This window comes from Oncorhynchus nerka, linkage group LG4 (genome assembly GCF_034236695.1).
Source record: "Oncorhynchus nerka isolate Pitt River linkage group LG4, Oner_Uvic_2.0, whole genome shotgun sequence".
Taxonomy (NCBI): domain Eukaryota; kingdom Metazoa; phylum Chordata; class Actinopteri; order Salmoniformes; family Salmonidae; genus Oncorhynchus; species Oncorhynchus nerka.
In genome coordinates, this window is record NC_088399.1 from 11,779,096 (window position 1) to 11,801,130 (window position 22,035).

The following is a 22,035-nucleotide window of genomic DNA, read 5'->3' on the forward strand; positions in this document are numbered from 1 at the left end:
CTTTATTTAACTAGGCAGGTCAGTTAAGAACAAAGTCTTATTTATAATGACGACCGGCCAAACCAGGACGACACTGGGCCAATTGTGCTATGGGACTCAGTCACAGCCAGTTGTGATACAGTCTGGATTCGAACCAGGGTGTCTGTAGTGACGCCTCATGCACTGAGATGCAGTGCCTTAGACCGCTGCGCCACTCGGGAGGAGGGGGATGTGGGGTGAAGGTTGGGAGAGGGTGTGTGGGGAGGAGGGGGATGTGGGGTGAAGGTTGGGAGAGGATGTGTGGGGAGGAGGGGGATGTGGGGTGAAGGTTGGGAGAGGGTGTGTGGGGAGGAGGGGGATGTGGGGTGAAGGTTGGGAGAGGATGTGTGGGGAGGAGGGGGATGTGGGGTGAAGGTTGGGAGAGGATGTGTGGGGAGGAGGGGGATGTGGGGTGAAGGTTGGGAGAGGGTGTGTGGGGTGGAGGGGGATATGGGGAGGTGTTGGTCTTGAGATGAACTCCCATGTAAGAATATACCCTTCCCTAGTCCCCACAACCCTGACAGCAGTGGTGGTCACCACTAACTCTGGTCTTGGACATCTACTATGTGTGGAGTCTGTTGTTCCAGCTCAGCACTAACGCACCTGATTCAACTAATCATGTTTCAGTGATTCATGCTGTTCCAGCTCAGCACTAACGCACCTGATTCAACTAATCATGATTCAGTGATTCATGTTGTTCCAGCCCAGCACTAACGCACCTGATTCAACTAATCATGATTCAGTGATTCATGTTGTTCCAGCTCAGCACTAACGCACCTGATTCAACTAATCATGATTCAGTGATTCATGCTGTTCCAGCTCAGCACTAACGCACCTGATTCAACTAATCATGATTCAGTGATTCATGCTGTTCCAGCTCAGCACTAACGCACCTGATTCAACTAATCATGATTCAGTGATTCATGTTGTTCCAGCTCAGCACTAACGCACCTGATTCAACTAATCATGATTCAGTGATTCATGCTGTTCCAGCTCAGCACTAACGCACCTGATTCAACTAATCATGATTCAGTGATTCATGCTGTTCCAGCTCAGCACTAATGCACCTGATTCAACTAATCATGATTCAGTGATTCATGTTGTTCTAGCCCAGCACTAATGCACATGATTCAACTAATCATCACCTTGATTCAGTGATTCATGTTGTTTAGTGCTAGTGGGCTTGAACCAACGCCTACACATCAAACCATCCCCCGCAAACAAATCAGCACTTTGACAAACAGCGGCCATTTCTTACCGCTTAAATAAAATAATATTCAAATAAGAGATACATGTAATCTTACCACTAGCACATGCTCCAGCAGTCCCAGGTAGCCCAAGGCACACTCGTTGCCATAGCGCAGGGCCCGGTTCTGAACTTCCTTGCTGACCTCTGGGTGGTAGGCGGCTTGCTGTGGAGACCACACAGACACACACATTAGTATGGGACATGTATGACTGGTGCACGAATAGATAACATTGGGTTGTTCTTTTCTGTATTCATAAATATTCACTTCGATAATTACAAAAAGGTATTAGAGAGCTCGTCATTCCAACTGGCATGCTAGCTGCTCCCATAGACTTCCAGTCATTGCGCTAATGCTAGTTATCAATGGCTCCAGAAACCACCTTCAACTTCCTTCAAACAGATATATACAAATGGTATCCATGAGTTCATCGGACTCCGGGTAAGTAGAAAAAAATGCCTTAATTGCCAAAATCTTGATGTGTCCCTTTAAGGTTGTCGAGGGCGATTAGCTCCAAGGAGTTAGAGAAGATAAAGGTTATCTGAAGGTTATCTAAGGGTCGTCTTGACCCCTTTCTGACCTTGCACGAGTGCAGCATGTCGGCGATGGCCCTCCTGCTCAGGTTGGCCGTAGCGATTACGTCCTCCTGGCGACACGAGTTCCCAGCAGCCACTGCTTTGGCTGTTGCCTGGGTGATGCCTTTGGTCATGCGGATGAAATCCTCTGGAGTGGACGTCTTGGGGGGAGGATCGCCATTGCTGAACACCTGAGAGAGAACAAAACAGTAACTATTTACTTGTTAGCCTGTTGGTAGCTATAACTAGCCTGTTGGTAGCTATAATACTTGACTTTTTGTTATAATAATTATATAAAAGGCCCATATGTAATATCTTTCTTCAAAATAGTTTTTCAACTTAACAATATAACTTACTGTGATGATAAATACACTATTGTGTATTTGATGTACAGAACTTTCGAATACGGTATTACAGCATTGTATGACGTGTGTATGATGAGTGATTAGGTTAAATTTACATCTCAAACTGGACAAATGTGTCTTCTATCCTCAAATTAAAGCTGGTTGATTTTGAGTTGAAACTTCTGCTGTCCAGTGACACTTCAAGACAACTGTCCTCTGGTGTGACAGCATATAAATAGAATGACAGAACAGTCACTTGAATGGGAATTCTAGTTATTCTATTTCTGTGTGCCAGTGCCACTCACAGCCAGTTCCTGTTTGATGTGTTCAATGGTGGCCTCCAGTCCCCGTGTGCCCTTGGTGGCCTCGTCCTCCACTGCCTTCACTGTCTTCAGGAGTGACGTCACGTTGGTCACCATCACCTGGAGGGACAAGGGGACAGACATACAGTAGAGGTGTTATTACTATGTGAAAGAGTTGGGGGACAGACATAGGGGAACTGGTGTATTCTCAGTCAGGTATGGTAGAGAGAAGGGAACTGGTGTATTCTCAGTCGGGTATGGTAGAGAGAAGGGAACTGGTGTATTCTCAGTCGGGTATGGTAGAGAGAAGGGAACTGGTATATTCTCAGTCAGGTATGCTAGAGAGAAGAAAACTGGTGTATTCTCAGTCAGGTATGGTAGAGAGAAGGGAACTGGTGTATTCTCAGGTATGGTAGAGAGAAGGGAACTGGTATATTCTCAGTCAGGTATGCTAGAGAGAAGGGAACTGGTGTATTCTCAGTCAGGTATGGTAGAGAGAAGGGAACTGGTGTATTCTCAGGTAGAGAGAAGGGAACTGGTATGTATGTAGAGAGAAGGGGAACTGGTGTATTCTCAGTCGGGTATGGTAGAGAGAAGGGAACTGGTGTATTCTCAGAGAGAAGGGAACTGGTATATTCTCAGTCAGGTATGCTAGAGAGAAGAAAACTGGTGTATTCTCAGTCAGGTATGGTAGAGAGAAGGGAACTGGTGTATTCTCAGGTATGGTAGAGAGAAGGGAACTGGTATATTCTCAGTCAGGTATGCTAGAGAGAAGGGAACTGGTGTATTCTCAGTCAGGTATGGTAGAGAGAAGGGAACTGGTGTATTCTCAGTCAGGTATGGTAGAGAGAAGGGAACTGGTGTATTCTCAGTCAGGTATGGTAGAGAGAAGGGAACTGGTGTATTCTCAGTCAGGTATGGTAGAGAGAAGGGAACTGGTATATTCTCAGGTATGGTAGAGAGAAGAGTTGTGAAAAGTGATAGAGGAAAAGAGATCAAGACGAGAAAGAAAAGGGTGAAATAGAGACAGACGAGAGAGACACACTGGGAAGAGAGGGAGACTGGGAAGAGAGAGAGAGAATGGGAGAGACTGGGAAGAGAGAGAGAGAGACTGGGAAGAGAGAGAGAAAGGGAGAAACTACTGTGACTTTGGTTCCATTTAAAGCACTGTATAAAACCCATGTATTATTATTATGAAGAGAAAATGGAGTGGACGGACAGGGGAGAGTTCTAAGGTTGCCAGGGAGGCTGACCACACACACACACACTTCTCCCAGCGAGTGGCGATGTACTGTCAGACTGCCACAGTGTGATAGCCTTGCCCTATGCTCCATTCCGGGTAACCAGGGAGAGGAGGGGGAGATTAGTGCAGAGTTACACCCTCAGCTGTCAACAGACACTTCAGTTCTGAATCAGATGATTTATGACTGAAGGACTTAAAGAAGGGATAAAGTACAGGGTGAGGTTGAGGTCAGTGTTTTGGCTATAAAGTACCTTAGGAAAACTTTACTGACAGCTGTGTGTGTGTGTGTGTGTGTGTGTGAGAGAGTGTGAGTGTGAATGTGAGTGTGAGAGAGAGAGAGAGAGAGAGAGAGAGAGAGAGAGAGAGAGAGAGAGAGGGATACCTGCCCTCCTCACCCCGACTCATATAAAAGTACTACACTGAACAAAAATATAAACGCAACATGAAAAATGAGACCAACACTTTACATGAGCTGAAATAAAAGACTGCAGAAATGTTCCACTCGCTCAAAAAAAGCTTATTTCTCTCAGATGTTGTGCACAAATTTGTTTACATCCCTGTGAGTGAGCATTTCTCCTTTTCCAAGATAATCCATCCATCTGACAGGTGTGGCATATCAAGAAGCTGATTAAACAGCATGATCATTACACAGGTGCAACTTGTGCTGGGGACAATAAAAGGCCACTTTAAAATGTGCAGTTTTGTCACAATGCCACAGATGTCATTTCTCTATCATAAGCTGCCTCCAACATTGTTCTAGAGAATTTGGGGGTGCTGAAGAGTATTGCTGTCTGTATTAAAGCCCTTTTGCGGGGAAAAATGTATTCTGATTGGCTGGGCCTGGCTCCCAAGTGGGTAGGCCTATGTCTTCCCAGGCACCCCTGCCCAATCATGTGTAATCCATTGATAAGGGCAAAACAATTTTTTTTTCAATTTACTGGTTTCCTTATATGAACTATAACTCAGTAAAATCTCTGAAATTGTTGCATGCTGTGTTCTGTGTTTATATTTTTGTTCTATATATAAAGTACCAGTCAAAAGTTTAGACACACCTACTTATTCAAGGGTTTTTAATAATTTTTTATTATTTTCTACATAGTAGAATAATAGTGAAGACATCCAAACTATGAAATAACACACGGAATCATGTAGTAACCCCAAAAAAGTGTTAAACAAATCAAAATAAATATAATATTTGAGATTCTTCAAATAGCCACCCTTTGCCTTGATGACAGCTTTGCACACTCTTGGCATTCTCTCAACCAGCCTCATGAGGAGTACACCACATCAGTCACTAGCTTCATCAATAAGTGCATCGATGACGTCGTCCCCACAGTGACCGTACGTACATACCCCAACCAGAAGCCATGAATTACAGGCAACATCCGCAATGAGCTAAAGGGTAGAGCTGCCGCTTTCAAGGAGCGGGACTCTAACCCGGGAGCTTATAAGAATTCCCGCTATTCCCTCCGAAGAACCATTAAAAAGGCAAAGCGTTAATACAGGACTAAGATTGAATCGTATAACACCGGCTCCGACGCTCATCGGATGTGGCAGGGCTTGCAAACTATTACAGACTACAAACGGGAAGCACAGCCGCGAGCTGCCCAGTGACATGAGCCTACCAGATGAGCTTAATTACTTTATGCTCGCTTTGAGGCAAGTAACACTGAAGCATGCATGAGATCACAGTTGTTCTGGACGACTGTGTGATCACACTCTCCGTAGCCGATGTGAGTAAGATCTATAAACAGGTCAACATTCGCAAGGCCGCGGGGCCAGACGGATTACCAGGACGTGTACTCAGAGCATGCGCTGACCAACTGGCAAGTGTCTTCACTGACATTTTCAATCTGTCTGTAATACCAAATAAAATACCAAACATGTTTCAAACAGACCATAGTCCCCCTACCTTGACTTTGTTGTCCTTAAGCCATTTTGCCACAACTTTGGAAGTATGCTTGGGGTCATTGTCCATTTGGAAGACCCATTTGCAACCAAGCTTTAACTGATGTCTTGAGATGTTGGTTCAATATATCCACATAATTTTCCGTCCTCATGATGCCATCTATTTTGTGAAGTGCACCAGTCTCTCCTGCAGCAAAGCACCCAACAACATGATGCTGCCACCCCCGTGCTTCACGGTCGGGATGGTGTTCTTCGGCTTGCAAGCCTTTGATACAGTGAATGATAAGTGAAATAATCTGTCTGTCAACAATTGTTGGAAAAATTAATTGTGTCATGCACAAAGTAGATGTCCTAACCAACTTGCCAAAACTATAGTCTGTTAACAAGAAATTTGTGAAGTGGTTGAAAAATGAGTTTTAATGACACCAACCTAAGTGTATGTAAACTTCTGACTTCAACTGTATGTACAGTCGTGGCCAAAAGTTTTGAGAATGACAAATATGAATTTCCACAAAGTCTGCTGCTTCAGTGTCTTTAGATATTTTTGTCAGATGTTACTATGGAATACTGAAGTATAATTACAAGCATTTCATAAGTGTCAAAGGCTTTTATTGACGTTGATGCATAGAGTCAATATTTGCAGTGTTGACCCTTCTTTTTAAAGACCTCTGCAATCCACCCTGGCATGTTGTCAATTAACATCTGGGCCACATCTGACTGATGGCAGCCCATTCTTGCATAATCAATGCTTGGAGTTTGTCAGAATTTGTGGGGTTTTGTTTGTCCACCCGCCTCTTGAGGATTGACCACAAGTTCTCAATGGGATTAAGGTCTGGGGAGTTTCATGGCCATGGACCCAAAATATCGATGTTTTGTTCCCCGAGCCACTTAGTTATCACTTTTGCCTTATGGCAAGGTGCTCCATCATGCTGGAAAAGGCATTGTTCGTCACCAAACTGTTCCTGGATGGTTGGGAGAAGTTGCTCTCGGAGGATGTGTTTGTACCATTCTTTATTCATGGCTGTGTTCTTAGGCAAAATTGTGAGTGAGTCCACTCCCTTGGCTGAGAAGCAACCACACACATGAATGGTCTCAGGATGCTTTACTGTTGGCATGACACAGGACTGATGGTAGCGCTCACCTAGTCTTCTCCGGACAAGCTTTTTTCCGGATGCCCCAAACAAAAGGGGATTCATCAGAGAAAATGACTTTACCCCAGTCCTCAGCAGTCCAATCCCTGTACCTTTTGTAGAATATCAGTCGGTCCCTGATGTTTTTCCTGGAGAAAAGTGGCTTCTTTGCTGCCCTTCTTGACACCAGGCCATACTCCAAAAGTCTTCGCCTCACTGTGCGTGTAGATGCACTCACACCTGCCCGCTGCCATTCCTGAGCAAGCTCTGTACTGGCGGTGCCCCGATCCCGCAGCTGAATCAACTTTAGGAGATGGTCCTGGCGCTTGCTGGACTTTCTTGGGCGCCCTGAAGCCTTCTTCATAACAATTGAACTGCTCTCCTTGAAGTTCTTGATGATCCGATAAATGGTTGATTTAGGTGCAATCTTTCTGGCTGAAATATCATTGCCTGTGAAGCCCTTTTTGTGCAAAGCAGTGATGACGGCACGTGTTTCCTTGCAGGTAACCATGTTTGACAGAGGAAGAACAATGATTCCAAGCACCACCCTCCCTTTGAAGCTTCCAATCTGTTATTCGAACTCAATCAGCATGACAGAGTGATCTCCAGCCTTGTCCTCGTCAACACTCACACCTGTGTTAACAAGAGAATCACTGACATGATGTCAGCTGGTCCTTTTGAGGCAGGGCTGAAATGCAGTGGAGATGTTTTTTTTGGGATTCAGTTCATTTGCATGGCAGAGGGACTTTGCAATTAATCTGATCATTCTTCATAACATTCTGGAGTATATGCACATTTCCATCATACAAACTGAGGCAGCAGACTTTGTGAAAATTAATATTTGTGTCATTCTCAAAACTTTTGACCACGACTGTATGTATGTATGTATGTATGTATGTATATACAGGCACACACACACACTACCGTTCAAACGTTTGTGGTCACTTAGAAATGTCAATTTTTGTCCATTAAAATAACATCACATTTTGTGACATCACAGCCTTAGCAGCAGTCCTCAACTGGCAGCTTCATTAAATAGTACCCACAAAACACCAGCCTCAACATCAATAGTGAAGAGGCAACTCCGGGATGCTGGCCTTCTAGGCAGAGTTGCAAAGAAAACACCATATCTCAGACCCCCCCCCCAAAAAAAAGATTAAGATAGACAAAAGAACAGACACTGGACACAGGACCTCTGCCTAGAAGGACAGCATCCCGGAGTCGCCTCTTCGCTGTTGACGTTGAGACTGGTGTTTTCAGGGGAATATTTAATGACGCTGCCAGTTGAGGACTTGGTGAGAAGTCTGTTTCTCAAACTAGACACTATAATGTACTTGTCCTCTTGCTCAGTTGTGCACCAGGGCCTCCCACTCCTCTTTCTATTCTGGTTAGAGCCAGTTTGTGCTTTTCTGTGAAGGGAGTAGCACACAGCGTTGTACCAGATCAATTTCTCGCATGAAATAGCCTTCATTTCACAGAACAAGAATAGACGACTTTCAGAAGAAAGTTCTTTGTTTCTGGCCATTTTGAGCCTGTAATCAAACCCACAAATGCCGATGCTCCAGATACTCAACTAGTCTAAAGAAGGCCAGTTTTATTGCTTCTTTAATCAGAACAACAGTTTTCGGCTGTGCTAACATAATTGCAAAAGGGTTTTCTAATGATCAATTAGCCTTTTAAAATGATAAACTTAGATTAGCTAACACAATGTGCCATTGGAACACAGGAGTGATGGTTGCTGATAATGGGCCTCTGTACACCTAAGTAAATATTCCATAATATATATATTTTTTTAAATCTGCCGTTTCCAGCTACAATTAGTCATTTACAACATTAACAATGTCTACACTGTATTTCTGATCAATTTGATGTTATTTGAATGGACACAAAATGTGCTTTTCTTTCAAAAACAAGGACATTTCTTAGTGACCCCAAACTTTTGAACAGTAGTGTATATATAAATAAATAAATAAATATAAAAGTGCAATTAATTTACTGTATATAAGAGGGAGACTGGTGTTAGAGACCCAACACGTGTTAGTGACATCACAGCCTTAGCAGCAGTCCAGAGCTACAGAGAAACTGGGGACTGTTTCATAAATATATTTGAAAGTATTTTTCCAGTTTTATTGAAAGGGATAGAGAGAAATGAAGACGAGACAGAAAGCTGGAACATAGTGTGAAGACCGGTACATGTCAGGATTCGATCCCACGCAGGCAAAGGATGGCATATGTGCCGAGGGCATCAGGCTTATCCCCTGGATCAACCTCAGGCCCAGAAGAGGACTATTTTACCTTGGCAGAGTTCTTCAGCTGCAGCATGGCAGGGTCGTCGTGAGGCTTGCCTGCAGCGGCCTTGGTAGCGCTGATGAGGTCACTCAGAGCCTTGGCAACGTCTTTGACAGCGTTGATCAGGACCACCTATAGAGGGCCCACCAGAGAAGGAAACAAGTGACTGGAGGTTTACAATGGTAAAACAATGACATCTATTGGCTGGTAACAAACGCACACACACACACACAGTGGGAACGTCCTCGTGAAGTATGATTGAATGGGATGGTAAGAGTAATAGAGAATCTGACCAAAAACCTCAGTGTCTAATCGTACCAATAACAGTGTCTCATCGTACCAATAACAGTGTCTAATCGTACCAATAACAGTGTCTCATCGTACCAATAACAGTGTCTCATCGTACCAATAACAGTGTCTCATCGTACCAATAACAGTGTCTCATCGTACCAATAACAGTGTCTAATATTACCAATAACAGTGTCTCATCGTACCAATAACAGTGTCTCATCGTACCAATAACAGTGTCTCATCGTACCAATAACAGTGTCTCATCGTACCAATAACAGTGTCTCATCGTACCAATAACAGTGTCTCATCATACCAATAACAGTTATTCATACCAATAACAGACTTGATGAGACAGCAGATAAAAGCAGTAAGGTTTTGGATGACTATAGTCATAAAGGTGGGACCACTAGACTAGACAATGTATTGAAAGAACTCAGTAGAGCCATTCTTCCTAGATTTTCACTTTCCATTTCTGACATTGTAAATCAAAAGTACTCCAGACAAAGTAGTAATTACTGGGAATAAGCAGGTTGAACAAATACAGCCTGTTGTTCAAATTAGAGCATTCACCAATGCATTGTGGGGCATGATTACCAATAGGATGGTTAGGGAGGAGCCAAGCAGAGTGGGGAGCAGCAGCTAGAAGAAAATGGAATACCATTGGACAGATCGGAAAATGGACCAATCAATGAGCCAAATCCAACCCATCAAATATGAGACAATCAAACCCAATCGAATCGAAGCTGTACAAAGTGAGGGTGGCTAGTTTGTCAGAGCCCGGCAGCAAATAAACATTAAAAACGTTAAAAAACGTCTCAAATCAACCCGTATGCTGTAAGTATGAGAGATGAGAACACACCCGTGAAAACCATCAGAATGAATAAAGACCGCACAAATGCCTTGGGGGGTTTGTCTGACGAGCCAACCTTGTAAACAGGAAGCTCGTAAATGCTGATGCTTTTGGAAACTTTAATGCACATCGGTGGTTTCTTAAGGCTATTTGTGCTTAAGCATAGAAACCATGTCAGCAATTCAGTAGAGAACCCTTAATAAATTACATTAGCTGAAGATTGAACGTCCACCACAGTTAAAAACTCAATATGTCTGTAGCAGGTTTGAGGCATGTGGTGGCTAATGTAGCTATTGAAGGGAGGGGCATGGAGAGTAGTATTATCAACTCAAAACATCTTGCTACACTTGGTTCCTCCTGTAGCTCTCTTAACTCTACTCATGAAGAATTACTGTATCTGCAGGCTTTTAATACAGCCCTGAAGATCATGATTGGTTGATTATTTAAATCTTGGCCCGTATCCAAAGTCTCTCAGTGTAAGAGTGCTGATCTAGGATCAGTTTTGCCTCATAATAAATAAGATTTTATGGACAGATGGGACCTGATCCTAGACCATAATAAATAAGATTTTATGGACAGATTCTAGATCAGCACTCCAACTCTGAGACACTTTGTGGATACAGGCCCAGGTGTGTTCGAAATGGGCTGGAATAAAACCCTGAACACCCAGTAACTCTCCAGGACCGAAGTTGGATAACAGAATGAACGGACCTCAGTGGGTCACCCAGTGTGTCTTTGTTCATCCTAATCTCAACCACAGACTAAAGTCTTTATAGTCTGTGGTAGTGTATACACGGTAACTGATGGCCACTCCAAAGAGCACAGACAAAGGACATTTTGAGTCAGTACCCACATTTGTACAGAGATCTGTCCCATGCGAAGAAAAAAGAGCCTTTTGATGTGAAGAGAGGAAGAGTGAAGAGAAGAAGGCAAGCACAGAGAGAGAGCACTCGATTAAACACTAGTATAAGAAACATTGCAAAGTCCTACTACTGCTACTATAAAACGACTACTTACTACTACTACTACTATAAAACGACTACTTACGACTACTTACTACTGCTACTATAAAACGACTACTTACTACTGCTACTATAAAACAACTACTTACTACTACAAACTACTTACTACTACAAAACCACTACTTACTACTACTAGTACTACAAAACAACTACTGCTACTATAAAACTACTTACTACTGCAAAACAACTACATACTACTAGTACTACTACTACTACTAGTACTACTACAAAACTACTGCTACTATAAAACAACTACTTACTACTACTAGTACTACTACAAAACAACTACTTACTACTACTACAAAACCACTACTTACTACTACTAGTACTACAAAACAACTACTGCTACTATAAAACGACTTCTTACTACTGCAAAACAACTACTTACTACTAGTACTACTACAAAACCACTACTTACTACTACTACTAAAACTACTTACTACTGCTACTATAAAACGACAACTTACCTCTACTGTTACTACAACAACAACAAAACAACTACTTACTACTACTACTACTACTACTACAAAATGACTACTTACTATAAAACTAGCCGATTATTACTACTACTCACATATCTGCTTTGACAAAAGTCGATAGACCCAGATATTGGCTTTTGAAATGGAAAGGTAAAAGTTTCAAAGCAAGAATAGTGTAGGAAAATGCTTTCTTTTGAATCAATTTTTAAACTCCAATGTATGTGAGAGTCTCCTTTTTTTAAGTGACACTAACATTAACTAGAGATAATACTGGCACCCTGAATAAAAATGCTTTTTGGATGGGAACAATATGGGGATGAACATGCTTCTAACAGTCGTACCTGTGTCTCGGGGTCCTCGGCACCCAGGCTGGCGGCGCCCAGTTTTACCACGTCGGCCAGTTTGGTGATGGTGATGACGGAGGACTGGGCAGCCTGGGCCAGTCTCTCCTGGCTGGCCCCGGCACCAGAGACCAGCAGCTTGGTGTCCTCCACCAGCGCCTTGGCTGTCTTTAGGATATGCTCTCTGGGAGGGGCACCATGAGACATACGCATTCACAGTTATTTATGTAATATCAATCACTGTTTATGTGCAGTGATGTGCAGTGATGTGCATGATAGGTGTGGGACGACACCAGTATCACCATACACTCCTTAGTATCGTGGCAAGGAAACAAAACACGAAGCGGATGTAACTTCTTTAGGAAAACAGTCCTGACGTTGGAAACAAACATCATTGTGTTGTCATCCTGAGTCACATGTATTTATTTTCCAAGCTATAACACACAATATTTTATATACAGCAGGTTTTTAAAGGACCAAAAGAGCTGGATCTGCTTCATGTTAAAAAAAAAAAATGATATGGAAAAAATATTGCGATGCTGGTATCGTCCCGGCCCCAGAGTTTAAGAGTTAATACTGTGTTCTGAATAATGATGACGTGTTCTATGGGTGAGTACGCAAATAACTGACACAAATAAAGTTCTATCAAATATTGTATAAAATAAGTATCTACTTTCTACTCTGTATATTCACACGTATAATGAAGAGACAGACTTTTAAAAATGACGATTAACCTCCTTTACCCTCCCAAGCCCAACAGTTAATAACCCCAGCATCAAATATTACACCAGGCTACCATAGTTAATAACCCCAGCATCAAATATTACACCAGGCTACCATAGTTAATAACCCCAGCATCAAATATTACACCAGGCTACCATAGTTAATAACCCCAGCATCAAATATTACACCAGGCTACCATAGTTAATAACCCCAGCATCAAATATTACACCAGGCTACCATAGTTAATAACCCCAGCATCAAATATTACACCAGGCTACCATAGTTAATAACCCCAGCATCAAATATTACACCAGGCTACCATAGTTAATAACCCCAGCATCAAATATTACACCAGGCTACCATAGTTAATAACCCCAGCATCAAATATTACACCAGGCTACCATAGTTAATAACCCCAGCATCAAATATTACACCAGGCTACCATAGTTAATAACCCCAGCATCAAATATTACACCAGGCTACCATAGTTCATAATCCCAGCATCAAATATTACACCAGACTACTGGACAGTACCTGTGGTCGGCGAAGGTTTCCGAGTTCTCACGGTTGAGCGTGCCGGCGGTGGCGAACATGATGGTGGTGTCCAGGTCGGCGATGATGCCCGACACGGTACTGGCTGCTGTGATGCAGGCCTGGGTGCCACGGTTACCAGCCTGAAGGGCCGCCAGCACATGAGACACCTGACAGAGAGAAGAGATGTTATGAATATGGTGTCATCATATGGCTGCAACAACCAACGTTTAATGTCTGCAACTCTGACATGGTCCAACTGTGATTTATTAAGATCCAGAACCAAACAGACAACATTTCAATCCCGGGAACCAGTCGATTTCAAAATTTGTCCTGACAAGGTCACAATGTAACGTTATTGAAGGCATCACCAGTCAAAACAGACAGATACCCAGGCTTCCTTTGGGTTCTCAGGGGCTACAACGGTCTCTCCTATGTTAACTCAAATAACTTCATTGTTCCTGAGAGGGAAATTCTTATCTGGAGGGGTTTATAAAACATAAAACACAGTAAGCTTAAATAACAAACAGAGGACAGGACAAATATAAAATGTTTTTAAAAAACAGGGGCTAGCTGCATGTCGGTAGGAAGAAATACAGATAGGTCATTATGGCTCACCTTCTCGGAGACCTTGCGTGCGCTGTCGATCAGCTCCTTCTTGGTGAAGGAGTCGTTGGGACTACACTGTAGCGCGCCGGCCTTAGTCACCAGCCCAGTACAGTTGAAGCCGAGCTCCCCAACCTGCTTCTTGATGTGGGAACCAATCTGGACAAGGACAGAGGAGTTGGGACTCTTTAGAAAGCCCTTTTTCAGTGCAGTATCATTCAGTACTGTACTTTTGAAAAAGAAAAAAGGGTCATTAAGCAGACCCTCTTATCCAACTGTCATTCAGCGCATTTTCAACAAAGGTAGGCGAGACGACCACATATCAGTCACTACAAGTAAAACACTTTCCTCCATAAAGCATCAGCCAAACCAGTGCTCTTGTTTTTGTACATAGAACTACATATTGAATCTCCTTCTGTTTCCCCAAGCCGAGGACTGGGAGGAGAATTATCATGCCTTTAAAACGGCATTTTTTTCACTGCATTATCACACTGGCATTGAGAATATGTATTAGTTTCTACTTGGTCAAACATATCAGTCACATGAATATAATAGATATGAATTGTCATCAGATACCTCGTCGTTCTCTGCAGTGATGGCAGCGTATTTGGCCTCGGTGGCTAGCTCTCCAAACTCATTAGTAAGCTCGCTGGCCAGACCTCCCAAGTCATCTGGGTTGGTGTTGGACTTAGTCACCTGAAAACAAGACACAGCCTTTTATCTAATGATCTTTCATTATATTTTTTCCTGAGGGAAGAGAATGTCCTGTATTGAAAACAAGATTTCTCTACCAGACATATAACCCTTACACAACCATCATTCCACAGGAAGTGTATGTCATTCATGGTTTGATGATGACATCCAACTACTACAACCCCCGCAGTTCTACACACAAACTTTACTACCCCCCCACATAACCACTCACCCACATCCAACTACTACAACCCCCGCAGTTCTACACACAAACTTACTACCCCCCCACAACCACTCACCCACATCCAACTACTACAACCCCCGCAGTTCTACACACAAACTTACTACCCCCCCCACATAACCACTCACCCACATACAAACTCACAACCCCCCCTCCACCCTTCCTCACCATCTCCTGCACGGTGACGGCGATGGCTTTGGCAGTCTTCACCATGGTAGTCTGGTAATCCACAAAGGAGCCATCGGGCTCGCCGGCAGGGCTCTCCTCCATCTTGTTGATGGCGGCGGTGATGGAGTCCACCATGCCGCCCAGGGCGCCCGCAGCGCTGGCCGTCTCCGACAGGGTGGCGCCTAAGTCGTCTACCGCCTCCTTCATCATCTGGACAGACTCCTCCAGAGCCTCCTGGGTGTGGGCCGCCTGGACAGACAGACACAGACAGAGAGAGACAAGATCAGTGGACGGTCGTACGCATCAAACCATAGCTGGGCCGCTGGTAGATACATTTCTATTGAGTGTTAGTTACCATGTCGTGTTTTCGACTCAGTGCCACTTACATTAGGAATAGACCTAGACAGTACCTCGCTATGTCACGGCATTAAAAACCATAATACTGCAATTAACACTGATGATATGGATGCTGCCCTGCTGTCCCTGGTTAGACCGGAGTTAAATGTATAGGATATGTCATTTAGAAGACGCTTTAATCCAAAGCGACTCATAGTCATGCGTGCATACATTTATTTTTATTTTTTACGTACGGGTGGTCCCAGGAATCGAACCCACTATCCTGCCGTGGAAAGCACCATGCTCTACCAACTGAGCTACAGAGGACCACATAACACATGACGTCAAATATTTTCAAATACATTAAAGCCGGAATAGATGGTTTTCCATGAGTGTCATATAGCAGACCTCCGGCCTCCTTGGTCGTGTAGACCATCTGCAGGGCTGACTCGTACAGTATAGTATAGCATATAGTATAGTAAAATACAGTTTTGTGAGAAAGCAGACCTTGGGGTTTCCTCCGGCCTCCTTGGCCGTGTAGAGCATCTGCAGGGCTGACTCTGTCAGCGTCTTGGTCTGGTCCAACACTGCCATCTGCTGTTGGCTGCTCTGAATCTTACTGGCCGTGCCGATGGCTGCCATGATGAGGGGCTCGAAATAGCTCACCATCTGAGACACCTGAAGAGGAGGGAGAGAGAGACAGAGAGAGAGAGAGAGAGGACCAAATTGTTGAGATGTGTTCTATTTTATCACATTGCTGTATGTTTTTGTCAGACTCCAGCCAGCTGCATCAAGTCTTTGAACCAAAGTAAAGTAGTTACAAATTCACTAGATACGATGGTATGAATACAACCTTTGAAGGCTTTTAATGATAGAAAAAAAGCTTAGCACGTTGGGAGACTAAATATGTAATTTCCTTAATATTAGTGTTGCTTTCCTTAATACTAAATATGTCATTTCCTATTAGACTGTAAGGTATAAAGCCAGACAGATGTGGATAATGTAAATAGGCCAAGAGGATGGGGTCTCTTACCTTGTGTCCCAGATGGGAAGCCTCAGAGCGAGCTGCGATGGCCACCGGCTCTATCAGATTGCTGATCTCCTGGACCGAAGCTGCCAGCTGCTCATGCAGAGCCTGAAACACACACACACACACACACACACCATGGTAGAAGCAAATACACAAACACAGATGTACTGGAAAAAGCTACATATGGTATAGTATATTATAAATCGGGTGGTTCGAGCCCTGAATGCTGATTGGCTGACAGCAGTGGTATATCAGACTGTATACCACACCTCCCCGGGCCTTATTGCTTAATGGTATAGTATGGTATGTCATAGTATACTATAGTACGGTATGGTATAGAATGGTATAGTGTAGTATGGTATGGTACAGTATGGTATAGTGTAATATAGCACAGTATGGTATAGTGTGGTACGGTATAGCATAGTATAGTATGGGATAGTATGGTATAGTATGGAATAGAATGGTATGGTATAGTATGGTATATTACAGTATAGTATGGTACGGTATAGTACAGTATAGTCTAGTACAGTATGCTATAGTATGGTATACTAAGGTAGAGTACAGTATGGAATGGTATAGTATAGTGTAGTATGGGATAGTATAGTATAGCATGGTATGGTATAGTATGGAATGGTACGGTATAGTATAGTGTAGTATGGTATGGTATAGTTTAGCATGGTATAGTACAGTATGCTATAGTATGGTATAGTAAGGTAGAGTACAGTATAGTATGGAATGGTACGGTATAGTATAGTGTAGTATGGTATAGTTTAGTCATGTACACATCTACAGTGCCTTTGGAAAGTATTCAGAGCCCTTTCCACATTTTGTTAGGTTACAGCCTTACTCTAAAATGTATTACATAGTCGTCGTCCCCCATCAATCTACACACAATACCGCATAATGACAAAGCAAAGGCAGGTTTTTAGAAATTTTGGCAAATCCATAAAAAATTACAACATTAAATATGACATTTACATAAGTATTCAGACCCTTTACTCAGTACTTTGTTGAAGCACCTTTGGCAGCGATTACAGCCTCAAGTCTTCTTGGGTATGACGCTACAAGCTTGGCACACCTGTATTTGGGGAGTTTATCCCATTCTTCTCTGCAGATCCTCTCAAGCTCTGTCAGGTTGGATGGGGAGTGTCGCTGCACAGCTATTTTCAGCTCTCTCCAGAGATGTTTAAGTCCGGGCTCTGGCTGAGCCACTCAAGGACATTAAGAGACTTGTCCCAAAGCCATTGCTGGGTTGTCTTGGCTGTGTGCTTAGGGTCGTTGTCCTGTTGGAAGGTGAACATTCACCCCAGTCTGAGGTCTTGAGTGCTCTGGAGCAGGTTTTCTTCAAGGAACTCTCTGTACTTTGCTCTGTTCATCTTTGCCTGACTAGTCTCCCAGTCCCTGCCACTGAAAAACATCCCCACAGCATGAAGCTGCCACCACCATGCTTCACCGTAAGGATGGTGCCAGGTTTCCTCCAGATGTGAAATTTGGCATTCAGGCCAAAGATGGTCTGAGAGTCTTTAGGTGCTTTTTGGAAAACTCCAAGCTGGCTGTCATGTGCCTTTTACCAAGGAGTGGTTACCATCTGGCCACTCCACCATAAAGGCCTGATTGGTGGAGTGCTGCAGAGATGGTTCTCCCATCTCCACAGAAGAAGTCTAGAGTTCTGTCAGCATGACCATCGGGATCTTGGTCACCTCCCTGACCAAGTCCTTTCTCCACCGATTGCTCAGTTTGGCCAGGCGGCCAGCTCTAGGAAGAGTCTTGGTGGTTCCAAACTTCTTCCATTGAAGAATGAGGGAGGCCACTGTGTTCTTGGGGACTGTCAATGCTGCAGAAATGTTTTGGTACCCTTCTCCAGATCTGTGCCTCGACACAATCCTGTCTTGGAGCTCTTACAGGCAATTCCTTTGACCTCATGGCTTGGTTTTTGCTCTGACATGCACGATCAACTGTGGGACCTTATATAGACAAGTGTGTGCCTTTCCAAATCATGTCCAATCAATTGAATTTACCACAAGTGGACACCAATTAAGTTGTAGAAACATCTCAAGGACGATCAATGGAAACAGGATGCACCTGAGCTCAATTTCGTGTCTCATAGCAACGAGTCTGAATAGTTACAGGACCAGTCAAAAGTTTGAACACACCTTTCTTTTTCTTTATTTGTACTATCATCTACATTGTAGAATAATAGTGAAGACATCCTATGGAATAACACACATGGAATCATGTAGTAACCAGAAAAGTGTTAAACAAATCAAAATACTTTTCTATTTGAGATTCTTCAAAGTAGTCATCCTTTGTCTTGATGACAGCTTGCAGAAAATAGTAAAAATAAAGAAAAACCCTTGAATGAGTGGGTGTGTCCAAACTTTTGACTGGTACTGTATGTAAATAAGCTATCAGTTTTTTAAATGTTTTAATCCATTTGCAAAAATGTCTAAAAACCTGTCTTTATGGGATATTGTGTGTAGATTGCTGAGTATTTTTTTTAATATACATTTTAGAATAAGGCTGTAACGTAACAAAAGGTAGAAAAAGTCAAGGGGTCTGAATACTTTCCGAAGGCACTGTAAATGCTCTTGGTCTTATGAGCACACACACACACACACACACACACACACACACACACACAGATAGAGGGACAGCTAGCGTGCCAGACAGAGGGACAGCCAGACAAGACACCAACAGAAACACACACCTCCTGGGAGATGTCCTCTCTTGGGGTGAGCTGCTGGCTGATGGCTGCCAGGGAGGCCTGGTCCACCTCCCGAATACAGTTGTTCAGCACCTCGATGGCATCGTCACACTCCCTCTGGCCTGGGGCTTTGTCTCTGTACACACGCATAAACACACAGTACTTGAGAAACGGTTTTGGAGAAGCCGAAATGACCAGACTTCCTAACGATTTGTGTTTTTAACCTTGATAACTTGGAATTAAGATACTTTTTTTTCTCTCTCACAGAGATATGTCTCAATGGCTGGCTGCATTAATATATCTAACAATTAAACACCACCCCAGTGAGGAGCTTTACGGCAGTACATTTTTCTAAAGTTTCCGTAATTTCGCTGATGTCGCAACTGACCATGTTAGCGGTTACCTCATGTTGACACAGTATTTATATCTGCTGTGGTAACTGACCATGTTAACTGTTACCTCATGTTGACACAGTATTTATCTCTGATGTGGTAACTGACCATGTTAGCGGTTACCTCATGTTAACACAGTATTTATCTCTGATGTGGTAACTGACCATGTTAGCTGTTACCTCATGTTGACACAGTATTTATATCTGCTGTGGTAACTGACCATGTTAACTGTTACCTCATGTTGACACAGTATTTATCTCTGATGTGGTAACTGACCATGTTAACTGTTACCTCATGTTGACACAGTATTTATCACTGCTGTGGTAACTGACCATGTTAGCGATTACCTCATGTTGACACAGTATTTATATCTGCTGTGGTAACTGACCATGTTAACTGTTACCTCATGTTGACACAGTATTTATCTCTGATGTGGTAACTGACCATGTTAACTGTTACCTCATGTTAACACAGTATTTATCTCTGATGTGGTAACTGACCATGTTAGCTGTTACCTCATGTTGACACAGTATTTATATCTGCTGTGGTAACTGACCATGTTAACTGTTACCTCATGTTGACACAGTATTTATATCTGCTGTGGTAACTGACCATGTTAACTGTTACCTCATGTTGACACAGTATTTATCTCTGATGTGGTAACTGACCATGTTAACTGTTACCTCATGTTGACACAGTATTTATATCTGCTGTGGTAACTGACCATGTTAACTGTTACCTCATGTTGACACAGTATTTATATCTGCTGTGGTAACTGACCATGTTAACTGTTACCTCATGTTGACACAGTATTTATATCTGCTGTGGTAACTGACCATGTTAACTGTTACCTCATGTTGACACAGTATTTATCTCTGATGTGGTAACTGACCATGTTAACTGTTACCTCATGTTAACACAGTATTTATCTCTGATGTGGTAACTGACCATGTTAGCTGTTACCTCATGTTGACACAGTATTTATATCTGCTGTGGTAACTGACCATGTTAACTGTTACCTCATGTTGACACAGTATTTATCTCTGATGTGGTAACTGACCATGTTAACTGTTACCTCATGTTGACACAGTATTTATCACTGCTGTGGTAACTGACCATGTTAGCGATTACCTCATGTTGGTGATAAGTTTCTTGATGGAGTCGGAAACGGTCCTGGAGTGTCCGGCCAGCACTGACCACTTGGGGGGGTCTTTGGGGTTGACGGCCAGGGAGCGAGCGGTCTGGATCAGACCTGTGGAGCTCTCCAGCATGGTCTTAGCTGCAGCCACGATGGGCTCCATCGCTGCCAGGCCCTGGGAGTTGGAACAATAATACAACATTCTGGTTGACTGTGTAACATCTGACGTATCCGTTGTCTCCACAGAGACAATAGGGAAGGGACAGCGTAACCACAGAGACGGTAGGGAAGGGACAGCGTAACCACAGAGACAATAGGGAAGGGACAGAGTAACCACAGAGACAGTAGGGAAGGGACAGCGTAACCACAGAGACAGTAGGGAAGGGACAGCGTAACCACAGAGACAGTAGGGAAGGGACAGCGTAACCACAGAGACAATAGGGAAGGGACAGCGTAACCACAGAGACAATAGGGAAGGGACAGCGTAACCACAGAGACAATAGGGAAGGGACAGCGTAACCACAGAGACAATAGGGAAGGGACAGCGTAACCACAGAGACAATAGGGAAGGGACAGCGTAACCACAGAGACAGTAGGGAAGGGACAGCGTAACCACAGAGACAGTAGGGAAGGGACAGCGTAACCACAGAGACAATAGGGAAGGGACAGCGTAACCACAGAGTCAATAGGGAAGGGACAGCGTAACCACAGAGACAGTAGGGAAGGGACAGCGTAAGCACAGAGACAGTAGGGAAGGGACAGCGTAACCACAGAGTCAATAGAGAAGGGACAGCGTAACCACAGAGTCAATAGGGAAGGGACAGCGTAACCACAGAGTCAATAGGGAAGGGACAGCGTAACCACAGAGTCAATAGGGAAGGGACAGCGTAACCACAGAGTCAATAGGGAAGGGACAGCGTAACCACAGAGTCAATAGGGAAGGGACAGCGTAACCACAGAGTCAATAGGGAAGGGACAGCGTAACCACAGAGTCAATAGGGAAGGGACAGCGTAACCACAGAGTCAATAGGGAAGGGACAGCGTAACCACAGAGACAATAGGGAAGGGACAGCGTAACCACAGAGACAGTAGGGAAGGGACAGCGTAACCACAGAGACAGTAGGGAAGGGACAGCGTAACCACAGAGACAATAGGGAAGGGACAGCGTAACCACAGAGTCAATAGGGAAGGGACAGCGTAACCACAGAGTCAATAGGGAAGGGACAGCGTAACCACAGAGACAATAGGGAAGGGACAGCGTAACCACAGAGACAATAGGGAAGGGACAGCGTAACCACAGAGACAATAGGGAAGGGACAGCGTAACCACAGAGACAATAGGGAAGGGACAGCGTAACCACAGAGACAATAGGGAAGGGACAGCGTAACCACAGAGACAATAGGGAAGGGACAGCGTAACCACAGAGACAGGGAA

The 22,035-nt window shown here is 43.7% G+C and overlaps 1 protein-coding gene across 4 annotated transcripts in view; it reads right to left on the reverse strand.

Moving 5' to 3' along the window:
• The window catches only part of tln1 (talin 1), a 166,279-nt gene that overhangs the window by 21,643 nt on the left and 122,601 nt on the right, over window positions 1–22,035 (reverse strand). For all 4 annotated transcript variants that reach the window (XM_065017219.1, XM_065017217.1, XM_065017218.1 and 1 more), the window contains 13 exons: window positions 20,595–20,776; window positions 19,075–19,207; window positions 16,371–16,472; window positions 15,845–16,015; window positions 15,002–15,250; window positions 14,476–14,595; window positions 13,912–14,058; window positions 13,297–13,463; window positions 12,040–12,223; window positions 9,063–9,188; window positions 2,490–2,606; window positions 1,846–2,031; window positions 1,323–1,430 (listed from right to left, as the gene is read on the reverse strand). In XM_065017219.1, the coding sequence (XP_064873291.1) occupies window positions 1,323–1,430; window positions 1,846–2,031; window positions 2,490–2,606; window positions 9,063–9,188; window positions 12,040–12,223; window positions 13,297–13,463; window positions 13,912–14,058; window positions 14,476–14,595; window positions 15,002–15,250; window positions 15,845–16,015; window positions 16,371–16,472; window positions 19,075–19,207; window positions 20,595–20,776 (1,992 nt within the window). The remainder of the gene's footprint in view (window positions 1–1,322; window positions 1,431–1,845; window positions 2,032–2,489; window positions 2,607–9,062; window positions 9,189–12,039; window positions 12,224–13,296; window positions 13,464–13,911; window positions 14,059–14,475; window positions 14,596–15,001; window positions 15,251–15,844; window positions 16,016–16,370; window positions 16,473–19,074; window positions 19,208–20,594; window positions 20,777–22,035) is intronic.